Raw genomic sequence first — 14,567 nt, 5'->3', positions numbered from 1 at the left:
GTAATGGGGCACAAAAGAGGGGGTGCAATGGGGCACAAAAGAGGGGTGCAAAGGGTTAAGGATGGGGCGCAAAGGGGGGTAATGGGGCTGAAAAGAGGGGGTGCAATGGGGCACAAAAGAGGGGTGCAAAGGGTTAAGGATGGGGTGCAAAGAGGGGTAATGGGGCTGAAAAGAGGGGGTGCAATGGGGCACAAAAGAGGGGTGCAAAGGGTTAAGGATGGGGTGCAAAGAGGGGTAATGGGGCTGAAAAGAGGGGGTGCAATGGGGCACAAAAGAGGGGTGCAAAGGGTTAAGGATGGGGTGCAAAGGGGGGTAATGGGGCACAAAAGAGGGGGTGCAATGGGGCACGAAAGAGGGGTGCAAAGGGTTAAGGATGGGGTGAAAAGGGGGTAATGGGGCTAAAAAGAGGGGGTGCAATGGGGCACAAAAGAGGGGTGCAAAGGGTTAAGGATGGGGTGCAAAGGGGGGTAATGGGGCACAAAAGAGGGGGTGCAATGGGGCACAAAAGAGGGGTGCAAAGGGTTAAAGATGGGGTGCAAAGAGGGGTAATGGGGCACAAAAGAGGGGGTGCAGTGGGGCACAAAAGAGGGGTGCAAAGGGTTAAGGATGGGGTGAAAAGGGGGTAATGGGGCTAAAAAGAGGGGGTGCAATGGGGCACAAAAGAGGGGTGCAAAGGGTTAAGGATGGGGTGCAAAGAGGGGTAATGGGGCTAAAAAGAGGGGGTGCAATGGGGCACAAAAGAGGGGTGCAAAGGGTTAAGGATGGGGTGCAAAGGGGGGTAATGGGGCACAAAAGAGGGGGTGCAATGGGGCACAAAAGAGGGGTGCAAAGGGTTAAAGATGGGGTGCAAAGAGGGGTAATGGGGCACAAAAGAGGGGGTGCAGTGGGGCACAAAAGAGGGGTGCAAAGGGTTAAGGATGGGGTGAAAAGGGGGTAATGGGGCTAAAAAGAGGGGGTGCAATGGGGCACAAAAGAGGGGTGCAAAGGGTTAAGGATGGGGTGCAAAGGGGGTAATGGGGCTGAAAAGAGGGGGTGCAATGGGGCACAAAAGAGGGGTGCAAAGGGTTAAGGATGGGGTGCAAAGAGGGGTAATGGGGCTAAAAAGAGGGGGTGCAATGGGGCACAAAAGAGGGGTGCAAAGGGTTAAGGATGGGGTGCAAAGGGGATAATGGGGCTAAAAAGAGGGGGTGCAATGGGGCACAAAAGAGGGGTGCAAAGGGTTAAGGATGGGGTGCAAAGGGGGTAATGGGGCTGAAAAGAGGGGGTGCTATGGGGCACAAAAGAGGGGTGCAAAGGGTTAAGGATGGGGTGCAAAGAGGGGTAATGGGGAAAAAGAGGGGGTGCAATGGGGCACTAAAGAGGGGTGCAAAGGGTAAAGGATGGGGTGCAAAGGGGGTAATGGGGCTAAAAAGAGGGGGTGCAATGGGGCACAAAAGAGGGGTGCAAAGGGTTAAGGATGGGGTGCAAAGAGGGGTAATGGGGCTGAAAAGAGGGGGTGCAATGGGGCACAAAAGAGGGGTGCAAAGGGTTAAGGATGGGGTGCAAAGAGGGATAATGGGGCTGAAAAGAGGGGGTGCAATGGGGCACAAAAGAGGGGTGCAAAGGGTTAAGGATGGGATGAAAAGGGGGTAATGGGGCTGAAAAGAGGGGGTGCAATGGGGCACAAAAGAGGGGTGCAAAGGGTTAAGGATGGGGTGCAAAGGGGGGTAATGGGGCACAAAAGAGGGGGTGCAATGGGGCACAAAAGAGGGGTGCAAAGGGTTAAGGATGGGGTGCAAAGGGGGGTAATGGGGCTAAAAAGAGGGGGTGCAATGGGGCACAAAAGAGGGGTGCAAAGGGTTAAAGATGGGGTGCAAAGAGGGGTAATGGGGCTAAAAAGAGGGGGTGCTATGGGGCACAAAAGAGGGGTGCAAAGGGTTAAGGATGGGGCAAAGGGGGTACAGGGGGTCAGTACGGGGGGGCAAAGGGGGGTCAATGGGGTGAGAGGGGAAAGGGGGTGCAGGAGGGTCCCAATCCCAGTCCCAATCTCCATCCCAGTCCTGATCCCAGTCCTGATCTTCATTCCAGTCTGACCCCAGTTCCGGTCTCCATCCCAGTCCTGATCCCAACCCCAATCTCCATCCCAGTCCCAATCTCCATCCCAGTCTTCATCCCAATCCTGACCCGGGTCTGATCTTTATCCCAATCCTGATCTTCACCCCAATCCTGATCCCGTTTTGATCTCCATCCCGGTCTTAATCCTCATCCCAATTCCAGTCTCCATCCCAGTCCTGGTCCCGATCTCCATCCCAGTCCCAATCTCCATCTTGATCCCAGTCTGATCTCCATCCCAATCCCAATCTTCCTCCCAATCCCGATCCCAGTCTGATCTTCATCCCAATTCTGATCCCACTCCCAGTCCTGGTTCCAATCTCCATCCCAGTCCCAATCTCCATCCCAATCCCGACCTCAGCCCCAATCTCCATCCCAGTCCTGATCCCCATCTCCACCCCAATCCCAGTATGATCTTCACCCCAATCCCAATCCCGGTCCCGATCTCCATCCCAACCCCAGTCTGATCTCCACCCCAATCCCGATGACCCCCCCAAATCCCAGTCCTGGTCCCAATCCCCATCCCAATCCCAGTCTGATCTTCATCTTAATCCTGATCTCCATCCCAATCCTGATCCCACTCCCAATCTCCATCCCAACCCCAATCCTGATCTCTCCCCTAATCCCAGTCCCGGTCCCGATCTCCATCTACTCCCTCATCTCCATCCCAGTCCCGATCCCACTCCACCTCTCCGTTCCCATCCTGCCCTCCACCCCATCCCAACTCCGACGTCTCCAATCCCAGTCTGACATTCACCCCAATCCCAATCCCGGTCCCTATCTCCACTCCAATCCTGATCCCACTCCCAATCTCCACCCCAATCCCAGTCTGACCTTCACCCCAATCCCAATCCTGGTCTCGATCTCCACTCAAATCCCGATCTTCACCCCAGTCCTGATCCCATTCCCAATCTCCATCCCAGTCCCAGTCTGATCTTCACCCCAATCCCAATCCTGGTCCCAATCTCCACTCCAATCCCGATCTCCACTCCAATCCCGATCTCCACTCCAATCCTGATCCCACTCCCAATCTCTACTCCAATCCCAGTCTGACCTTCACCCCAATCCCAATCCTGGTCCCGATCTCCACTCGAATCCCGATCTTCACCCCAATCCTGATCCCACTCCCAATCCCAGTCTGACCTTCACTGTAATCCCAATCCTGGTCCTGATCTCCACTCCAATCCTGATCCCACTCCCAATCTCCATCCCAATCCCAGTCTGACCTTCACCCCAATCCCAATCCTGGTCCCGATCTCCACTCCAATCCCGATCTTCACCCCAATCCTGATCCCACTCCCAATTTCCATCCCAATCCCAGTCTGACCTTCACTGTAATCCCAATCCTGGTCCCGATCTCCACTCCAATCCGGATCTCCACTCCAATCCTGATCCCACTCCCAATCTCCACCCCAATCCCAGTCTGACCTTCACCCCAATCCCAATCCTGATCCCAATCTCCACTCCAATCCTGATTTCCACTCCAATCCTGATCCCACTCCCAATCTCCACCCCAATCCCGGTCTGACCTTCACTGTAATCCCAATCCCGATTTTCATCCCAATCTCCATCCCAACCCCAATCCTTATCTCTCCCTCCAATCCCAGTCCCGGTCCTGATCTCCATCCCCATCCCAATCCCGGTCCCGGTCCCAATCTCCATCCCAATCCCAATCCCGGTCCCGATCTCCATCCCAATCCCAATCCCAGTCCCCATCTCCATCTACTCCGTCATCTCCATCCCAGTCCCGATCCCACTCCGCCTCTCCGTCCCCATCCCGACTCCGACGTCATCCCTGTCCAAAGCTCCGGAGAGCGAGAGCCGAAAGAGAGGGAAAGAGACGACGTCCATGAGGGTCGTTGGGACATTTAATATCCATCGAACCATCGGACGGAGAAGAACCAACGTCTTCTCCATCGCCGGAAGAAACCAAAGAGGCAGGAAAACACGGATCAACGGCGCTGGAAAAACACAAGGAGGCAGAAAAACCATGGAAAAGGGAGGTTGGAAGGAGAAAAACCCATGGTGGACGTTTGGATGAGGGACCGTCGGGAGCCGTGTCGGCATTTCCAGTGAGGGATCAACGGGATCTTGGAATGATCAACGTGGTCCGTGTTTGTTCCTGTGTCGTTGTTGTAAATATGGGATTCATCCAAATCCGGATCCCGGTCTCCGTCTCGGTCCGGAGCGCGGAACCGATCTCCATCCTGATCGAGGTTTGATCTCCGTCCCAGTCCCAATCTCCATCCCAGTCCCGGTGTGATCTCCATCCCAATCCTGATCCCACCCCTGATCTTCATCCCAATCCCAATCCCGGTGTGATCTCCATCCCAATCCGGATCTTAGCCCTGATCTTCATCCCGATCCTGGTCTGATCTCCATCCTGATCCCAGTCCTGGTCCCAATCTCCATTCCAATCCCGATCTCCATTCCAGTCCCTGTCTCCATCCTAATCCCGGTCTGATCTTCATCCCAATCTTCATCCAAATCCTGATCTCGGTCCGATCTTCTTCCCAATCCCAATCCCGGTCTGATCTCCATCCCAGTCCTAATCCTCATCCCAATTCCAATCTCCATCCCAGTCCTGGTTCCAATCTCCATCCAAGTCCCAATCTCCATCTTGATCCCGGTTTGATCTTCATCCCAATCCGGATCCCACTCCCAATCTCCACCCCAATCCCAGTCTGACCTTCACCATAATCCCAATCCTGGTCCTGATCTCCATCCCAATCCCGATCTCCTCTCCAATCCTGATCCCACTCCCAATCTCCACCCCAATCCCAGTCTGACCTTCACCATAATCCCAATCCTGGTCCCGATCTCCACTCCAATCCCGATCTCCACTCCAATCCTGATCCCACTCCCAAACTCCACCCCAATCCCAGTCTGACCTTCACCCCAATCCCAATCCTGGTCCCGATCTCCACTCCAATCCCAATCTCCTCTCCAATCCTGATCCCACTCCAAATCTTCATCCCAATCGCGGTCTGACCTTCACTGTAATCCCAATCCCGATTTTCATCCCAATCCCATCAGAACCTCAATCCTGATCTCCCGCCCAATCCCAGTCCCGGTTCCGATCTCCATCCCAATCCCAATCCCGGTCCCCATCTCCATCTACTCCCTCATCTCCATCCCAGCCCCGATCCCACTCCGCCTCTCCGTCCCCATCCCGACTCCGACGTCATCCCTGTCCAAAGCTCCGGAGAGCGAGAGCCGAAAGAGAGGGAAAGAGACGCCGTCCATGAGGGTCTTTGGGACATTTAATATCCATCGAACCATCGGACGGAGAAGAACCAACGTCTTCTCCATCGGCGGAAGAAACCAAAGAGGCAGGAAAACACGGATCAACGGCGCTGGAAAAACACAAGGAGGCACAAAACCATGGAAAAGGGAGGTTGGAAGGAGAAAAACCCATGGTGGACGTTTGGATGAGGGACTGTCGGGAGCCGTGTGGGAATTTCCAGTGAGGGATCAACGGGATCTTGGAATGATCAACGTGGTCCGTGTTTGTTCCTGTGTCGTTGTTGTAAATATGGGATTCATCCAAATCCGGATCCCGGTCTCCGTCTCGGTCCGGAGCCCAGAACCGATCTCCATCCCGATCCGGGTTTGATCTCCGTTCCAGTCCCAATCTCCATCTCAGTCCTGGTGTGATCTCCATCCCAGTTCCGATCTCCATCCCACTCTGATCCCAGTTCCGATCTCCATCCCACTCTGATCCCAGTTCCGATCTCCATCCCACTCTGATCCCAGTTCCGATCTCCATCCCACTCTGATCCCAGTCCCAATCCCAGTTCCAATCTCCATCCCAGTCTGATCCCAGTCCCGATCTCCATCCCAGTCTGATCCCAGTCCCAATCCCAGTTCCGATCTCCATCCCAGTCTGATCCCAGTCCCAGTCTCCATCCCGGTTTGATCTTCATCCCAATCTTCATCCAAATCCTGATCTCGGTCCGATCTTCTTCCCAATCCCAATCCCGGTCTGATCTCCATCCCAGTCTGATCCCAGTCCTAATCCTCATCCCAATTCCAATCTCCATCCCAGTCCTGGTTCCAATCTCCATGCAAGTCCCAATCTCCATCTTGATCCTGGTTTGATCTTCATCCCAATCCGGATCCCACTCCCAATCTCCACCCCAATCCCAGTCTGACCTTCACCCCAATCCCAGTCCTGGTCCCGATCTCCACTCCAATCCCAATCTCCACTCCAATCCTGATCCCACTCCCAATTTCCACCCCACTCCCATTCTGACCTTCACCGTAATCCCAATCCCGGTCCCAATCTCCACCCCAATCCCAGTCTGACCTTCACCCCAATCCCAATCCTGGTCCCAATCTCCACTCCAATCCCAATCTCCACTCCAATCGTGATCCCACTCCCAATCTCCACCCCACCCCCATTCTGACCTTCACCGTAATCCCAATCCCGGTCCCGATCTCCACCCCAATCCCAATCTCCACCCCAATCCCAGTCAGACCTTCACCCCAATCCCAATCCTACTCCTGATCTCCACTCCAATCCCGACCCCACTCCCAATTTCCACCCCAGTCCCATTCTGACCGTCACCATAATCCCAATCCCGGTCCCGATCTCCACCCCAATCCCAGTCTGACCTTCACCCCAATCCTAATCCTGATTCCAATCTCCACCCCAATCCCAGTCTGACCTTCACCCCAATCCCAATCCCAGTCCCAATTTCCACCCCAGTCCCAGTCTGATCTTCACCCCAATCCCAATCCCGGTCCTGATCTCCACCCCAATCCCAATCTCCACCCTAATCCCGACCCCACTCCCAATTTCCACCCCACTCCCAATTTCCACCCCACTTCCATTCCGACCTTCACCGTAATCCCAATCCCGGTCCTGATCTCCACCCCAGTCCCAATCTCCACCCTAATCCCGACCCCAATCCCGATCTCCACCCCAATCCCAGTCTGATCTTCACCCCAATCCTAATCCTGATCCCAATCTCCACCCCAATCCCAGTCTGACCTTCACCCCAATCCCAATCCCGGTCCCGATCTCCACCCCAATCCCAATCTCCACTCCAATCCCGACCCCACTCCCAATTTCCACCCCACTCCCATTCTGACCTTCACCGTAATCCCAATCCCGGTCCCAATCTCCACCCCAATCCCGATCTCCACCCCAATCCCAGTCTGACCTTCATCCCAATCCCAATCCTGGTCCTGATCTCCTTCCCAATCCCAGTCTGACCTTCACCCCAATCCTAATCCTGATCCCAATCTCCATCTCAATCCCAGTCTGACCTTCACCCCAATCCTAATCCTGATCCCAATCTCCACCCCAATCCCAGTCTGACCTTCACCCCAATCCCAATCCCGGTCCTGATCTCCACCCCAATCCCGATCTCCACCCCAATCCCAATCTCCACTCCAATCCCGACCCCACTCCCAATTTCCACCCCACTCCCATTCTGACCTTCACCGTAATCCCAATCCCGGTCCTGATCTCCACCCCAATCCCGATCTCCACCCTAATCCCGACCCCAATCCCGATCTCCACCCCAATCCCAGTCTGATCTTCACCCTAATCCCAACCCCACTCCCGATCTCCACCCCAATCCCAGTCTGACCTTCACCCCAATCCCAATCCCAGTCCCAATCTCCACCCCAATCCCAGTCTGACCTTCACCCCAATCCCAATCCTGGTCCTGATCTCCTTCCCAATCCCAGTCTGACCTTCACCCCAATCCCAATCCTGATCCCAATCTCCATCTCAATCCCAGTCTGACCTTCACCCCAATCCTAATCCTGATCCCAATCTCCACCCCAATCCCAGTCTGACCTTCACCCCAATCCCAATCCCGGTCCTGATCTCCACTCCAATCCCGACCCCCCTCCCAATTTCCACCCCACTCCCATTCTGACCTTCGCCGTAATCCCAATCCCGGTCCCGGGATCCCTCTCTTCACTCCGCGAGCAGCGCCATCCCTTCCCTCAGCCGTTCCCGCACCACGCTCTCCAGGACGGCGTGGAGCGCCCGGCAAGCCTTGGTTGCCGCATCCAACGCCGTTTCCAAGCGTTCCTGATGGAGCCGAGCGCTGAGTTGGAGCAATGCCATCGTTCCGGCTGCCGGAAGCAAAGCCACCAACACCTTGGGAGCACCGGATGCCTCCTCGGAACCGCTCAGGTCGGCCAAGGGAATGTCCTCGGCTAATCCCGCCGAACTGGCGCAGACCAAATCCCGCACCGGAATGCCGGCGTCCATCACCGCCAACGACGCCGCGTTGACGCCGGCGCAGTAATTCCCACCGTCCGCTTGGAGCACCTGGAGAGGATTCCATTAGTAACTCCCTTCAATTAGCGAACGGCTTCGTTAGTGACTCAGCCGACTCTTTAATTAACGATCGGATCAACGCCTTAATGAGCGACACACGGAGCCACTTATCAATGCGTTCAACCGTTCCGTTATCCACCCAATCAATTAATCAATTATTGACCCAATCGACTAATCAATTATTGACCCAATTGACTAATCAATTATTGACCCAATCAGCTAATCAATTATTGACCCAATCGACTATTCAATTATTGACCCAATCGACTAATCAATTATTGACCCAATCGACTATTCAATTATTGACTCAATCAACTACTCAATTATTGATCCAATCAATTAATCAATTATTGACCCAATCGACTAATCAATTATTGACCCAATCGACTAATCAATTATTGACCCAATCAGCTAATCAATTATTGACCCAATCGACTAATCAATTATCGACCCAATCAACTAATCAATTATTGACCCAATCGACTATTCAATTATCGACCCAATCAACTAATCAATTATTGACCCAATCGACTAATCAATTATTGACCCACTCAACTAATCAATTATTGACCCAATCGACTAATCAATTATTGACCCAATCGACTGATCAATTATTGACATAATCGACTACTCAATTATTGACCCAAACAACTAATCAATTATTGACCCAATCGACTAATCAATTATTGACCCAATCGACTAATCAATTATTGACCCAATCGACTAATCAATTATCGACCCAATCGACTAATCAATTATTGACCCAATCAACCACTCAATTATTGACCCAATCAACTAATCAATTATTAATCCAATCAACCACTCAATTATTGACCCAATCAACTACTCAATTATTGACCCAATCGACTACTCAATTATTGACCCAATCGACTAATCAATTATTGACCCAATCAACTAATCAATTATTGACCCAATCAACTAATCAATTATTGACCCAATCGACTAATCAATTATTGACCCATTAAACCATTTATCGACACATCCAACTCTTTAATTATCACCTCAATCAACTAATCAATTATCGACCCAATCAATTAATCAATTATTGATCCAATCAAACTAATCAATTATTGACCCATTGAACTATTTATCGACACATCCAACTCTTTAATTATCGACCCAATCAACTAATCAATTATCGACCCAATCGACTAATCAATTATCGACCCAATCAACTAATCAATTATCGACCCAATCGACTAATCAATTATCAGCCCATTAAACCATTTATTGACACATCCAACTGTTTAATTATTGACCCAATCAACTAATCAATTATCGACCCAATCGACTAATCAATTATTGACCCAATCGACTAATCAATTATTGACCCAATCTACTAATCAATTATTGACCCAATCAACTAATCAATTATTGACCCAATCAACTAATCAATTATTGACCCAATCGACTAATCAATTATTGACCCAATCGACTAATCAATTATTGACCCAATCAACTATTCAATTATTGATCCAATCAACTATTCAATTATTGACCCAATCAACGAATCAATTATTGATCCAATCGACTAATCAATTATTGACCTGATCAACTATTCAATTATTGACCCAATCAGCTAATCAATTATTGACCCAATCGACTATTCAATTATTGACCCAATCAATCACTCAATTATTGACCCAATCAACTAATCAATTATTGACCCAATCAACTAATCAATTATTGACCCAATGAACTAATCAATTATTGACCCAATCGACTACTCAATTATTGACCCAATCAACTAATCAATTATTGACCCAATCAACTAATCAATTATTAATCCAATCAACCACTCAATTATTGACCCAATCAACTAATCAATTATTGACCCAATCGACTAATCAATTATTGACTCAATCGACTATTCAATTATTGACCCAATCAGCTAATCAATTATTGACCCAATCAACTAATCAATTATTGACCCAATTGACTAATCAATTATTGACCCAATCGACTAATCAATTCTTGACCCAATTGACTAATCAATTATTGACCCAATCAAGTAATCAATTATTGACCCAATTGACTAATCAATTATTGACCCAATTGACTAATCAATTATTGACCCAATCAACTACTCAATTATTGACCCAATCGACTATTCAATTATTGACTCAATCAACTAATCAATTATTGATCCAATCGACTAATCAATTATTGACCCAATCAACTAATCAATTATTGACCCATTAAACCATTTATCGACACATCCAACTCTTTAATTATCGATCCAATCAACTAATCAATTATCGACCCAATCAACTAATCAATTATCAGCCCATTGAGCCATTTATCGACACATCCAACTCTTTAAATATTGATCCAATCAACCACTCAATTATTGACCCAATCAACTAATCAATTATTGACCCATTGAACCATTTATCGACCCATTCAACCATCTAATTACCAACCCATCCGACTCGTTAATTAATTACCCACCCATCAGCCCATGGAGCCATTTAATTATCAACCCATGGGACTCATTAACTACCGACCCATCCAATAACTTAATTATCAACCCACGGAGCCGTTTAATTACCAACCCATCCAATTAATTAATTATCAACCCACCCAATTAATTAATTATCAACCCACAGGGCCGTTTAATTACCAACCCACACAATTAATTAATTATCAACCCACGGAGCTGTTTAATTACCAACCCATCCAATTAATTAATTATCAACCCATGGAGCCTCCACCAACTCAACTCTCCACCTCTCCACCAACTCAACTCTCCACCTCTCCACCAACTCAACTCTCCACCTCTCCACCAACTCAACTCTCCACCTCTCCACCAACTCAACTCTCCACCTCTCCACCAACTCAACTCTCCACCTCTCCACCAACTCAACTCTCCACCTCTCCACCAACTCAACTCTCCGACTCTCTCCCCGCCTCCGGGAAGGGGATCCTCCTCCTCCTCCTTCTCCTCCTCCCTCTCCTCCTCCTCCTCCTCCTCCCTCTCCCCCTCCTCCTCCTCCTCCTTCTCCTCCTCCTCCTCCTCCTCCTCCTCCTTCTTCTCCTCTTCCTCCTCCTCCTCCTTCTCCTCCTCCTCCTCCTCCTTCTCCTCCTCCTCCTCCTCCTCCTCCTCCTCCTTCTCCTCTTCCTCCTCCTCCTTCTCCTCCTCCTCCTTCTCCTCCTCCTCCTCCTCCTTCTCCTCCTCCTCCTCCTCCTCCTCCTCCTCCTCCTCCTCCTCCTCCTCCTCCTCCTCCTCCTCCTCCGTGCCATCCCGCGTCACCTGGACGTAGATGTCGATCTGGGATCGCGGGAAGAGCCGAGTGAGGATGGTGGCCTCGAAGGTCTCCTTGAGCATCGCGGCCAATTCCACGGAGCCGCGGTCTCCGTGGGGGCGGCGCCGGCGCTCGGCGGTGCTGAAGGTGGTCAGACTGTACTGGCAGTTCACCAACGCCCGATCCGGAAGCGCTTTCCACCGGGAGCCACGGATCTGGGAGAGGGGGCGGGAAGAGAGAGAGAGAGAGACCGGGGATATGATGGAAATGGGGTGGGAAGAGACTGGGATCCACTGGGACCAACTGGGGAGGGGGTGGGAGAGAGAGGAGTGCACTGGGATGGAGATGGGAGAGAGTGGGATCAACTGGGAATGGAGTGGGAGGGAGAAAGACTCACTGGGATCAACTGGGAATGGGGTGAGAGAGAGTGGGACCCACTGGGAATGGGGTGGGGAGAGAGTGGGACCCACTGGGAATGGGGTGGGGAGAGACTGGGATCCACTGGGACCAACTGGGGAGGGAGTGGGAGAGAGAGGGGTGCACTGGGATGGAGATGGGAGAGAGTGGGATCAACTGGGATTGGAGTGGGAGAGAGAAGGACTCACTGGGATGAACTGGGAATGGGATGTGAGTGAGAGGGACTCACTGGGATCCAATGAGAATGGGGTGGGGAGAGACTGGAATCCACTGGGATCAACTGGGAAGGGGGTGGGAGAGAGAGGGGTCCACTGGGACCAACTGGGTACAGAGTGGGAGACAGTGGGACGCACTGGGAATGGGGTGGGGAGAGACTGGGATCCACTGGGAATGTGGTGGGAGACAATGGGATCCACTGGGACCAACTGGGGAGGGAGTGGGAGAGAGAGGGGTGCACTGGGATGGAGATGGGAGAGAGTGGGATCAAATGGGAATGGAGTGGGAGAGAGAAGGACTCGCTGGGATCAACTGGGAATGGGGTGAGAGAGAGTGGGACCCACTGGGAATGGGGTGGGGAGAGACTGGGATCCACTGGGACCAACTGGGAAGGGGATAGGAGAGAGAGGGGTGCACTGGGATGGAGGTGGGAGAGAGTGGGATCAACTGGGAATGGAGTGGGAGAGAGAAGGACTCACTGGGATGAACTGGGAATGGGGTGGGAGAGAGTGGGACCAACTGGGAATGGGGTGGGGAGAGACTGGGATCCACTGGGACCAACTGGGAAGGGGATAGGAGAGAGAGGGGTGCACTGGGATGGAGATGGGAGAGAGTGGGATCAACTGGGATCGGAGTGGGAGAGAGAAGGACTCGCTGGGATCAACTGGGAATGGGGTGAGAGAGGGACCCACTGGGATGAACTGGGACCAACTGGGAATGGCTTAGGGGAGAGGGGGACCCACTGGGATGAACTGGGATGAACTGGGAATGGAACAGGAAAGAGAAGGACCCACTGGGAGCTACTGGGAATGGGATGGGAGGGAGAGAGACCCACTGGGAGCTACTGGGATGGACTGGGAATGGGATGGGAGGAAGGGGGAGCCATTAGGGATCAAGTGGGAATGGGATAGGAGAGAGAGGGACTCACTGGGATGCACTGGGATGAACTGGGAATTAGATGGGAGAGAGAGGGACCCACTGGGAGCTACTGGGACGAACTGGGAATGGGACCGGGGAGAGAGTGGGACCCACTGGGACGCACTGGGATGAACTGGAAATGGGACGGGAGGGAGAGAGGGACCCACTGGGAGCTACTGGGACGAACTGGGAATGGGATGGGAGGGAGAAGGACCCACTGGGACGCACTGGGATGAACTGGGAATGGACTAGGAGGGAGAAGGACCCACTGGGGCCTATTGGGATGAACTGGGAATGGGACCGGGGAGAGAGAGGGATCCACTGGGATGAACTGGGATGAACTGGGAATGGGACATGGGAGAGAGAGACCCACTGGGAGCTACTGGGATGAACTGGGAATGGGACAGGAGAGAGAGGGACCCACTGGGAGCTACTGGGATGAACTGGAAATGGGATGGGAGGGAGAAGGACCCACTGGGAGCTACTGGGACGAACTGGGAATGGGACCGGGGAGAGAGAGGGATCCACTGGGATGAACTGGGATGAACTGGGAATGGGACATGGGAGAGAGAGATCCACTGGGAGCTACTGGGATGAACTGGGAATGGGACAGGAGAGAGAGGGACCCACTGGGAGCTACTGGGATGAACTGGGAATGGGATGGGAGGGAGAAGGACCCACTGGGAGCTACTGGGATGAACTGGGAATGGGACCGGGGAGAGAGAGGGACCCACTGGGACGAACTGGGCTGAACTGGTCTGAACTGGGCGGGGGTTGCCGGGGTTTTCCCTGACCTCGTGGGGTCCATAGACGACCGCGAGGGCTTTGGTGTTCCCCTGTTCGATATAGGCCGAACCGTCCGCCTGCGAGAAGACGCCCATACGGGCGCGGATCTGACGGAGCTCCGCGGGGCGGCGCCCATCGCCGCGGAACCCCTCGTCCGACAGCAGCTCCGGCGCCGCCATTACACCCGAGAAGGAAAAGCGCCGAAGGACTACGACTCCCATCATGCCCCGCGCGAGAGGAGACCGTGCCCGTAAATGGCGTCCCGCGCGCGGGGCATGATGGGAGCTGTAGTCCCCACGCGCGCAGCGCCTCTATGGGTGCGCGGCTCCCGCGCGGTGCATGCTGGGAGTCTGCGTGACGGTTATCGCGCTCGGGGACTACAATTCCCATAACGCCCCGCGCGCAGCCGCCGCTTATAGACACAGGACCCCCCGCGCGGTGCATGCTGGGAGCTGTAGTCCCTATGCGCGAACCGCGGCTCTGAGTACGCGGCTCCCGCGCGGTGCATGCTGGGAGTCTTGGGGGTATATATGGGTTTCCCGCGCGGGATGTACAGCTCCCATCATGCC

At 52.6% G+C, this 14,567-nt stretch overlaps 1 protein-coding gene across 2 annotated transcripts; it reads right to left on the bottom strand.

Annotated features, from left to right (window-relative positions):
* Positions 1–5,322: 5,322 nt before the first annotated feature.
* Positions 5,323–14,235, bottom strand: EXOSC4 (exosome component 4). Of its 2 annotated transcripts, XM_054057759.1 has the most exons (4): positions 14,007–14,235; positions 11,670–11,876; positions 7,987–8,386; positions 5,323–5,607 (listed from the first exon to the last, which is right to left on the bottom strand). In XM_054057759.1, exons 1-3 carry the CDS (start codon positions 14,220–14,222, stop codon positions 8,027–8,029), a joined length of 783 nt encoding a protein of 260 aa, XP_053913734.1. In that variant the 5' UTR covers positions 14,223–14,235; the 3' UTR covers positions 5,323–5,607; positions 7,987–8,026. The 2 variants fall into 2 exon arrangements, with proteins under 2 accessions (XP_053913734.1, XP_053913735.1); XM_054057760.1 differs by lacking the exon at positions 5,323–5,607 and having other exon boundaries at positions 7,986–8,386.
* Positions 14,236–14,567: the final 332 nt, after the last annotated feature.

Source organism: Cuculus canorus, chromosome 2, assembly GCF_017976375.1.
Source record: "Cuculus canorus isolate bCucCan1 chromosome 2, bCucCan1.pri, whole genome shotgun sequence".
NCBI lineage: Eukaryota > Metazoa > Chordata > Aves > Cuculiformes > Cuculidae > Cuculus > Cuculus canorus.
This window is presented reverse-complemented; position numbering and strand designations above follow the sequence as displayed.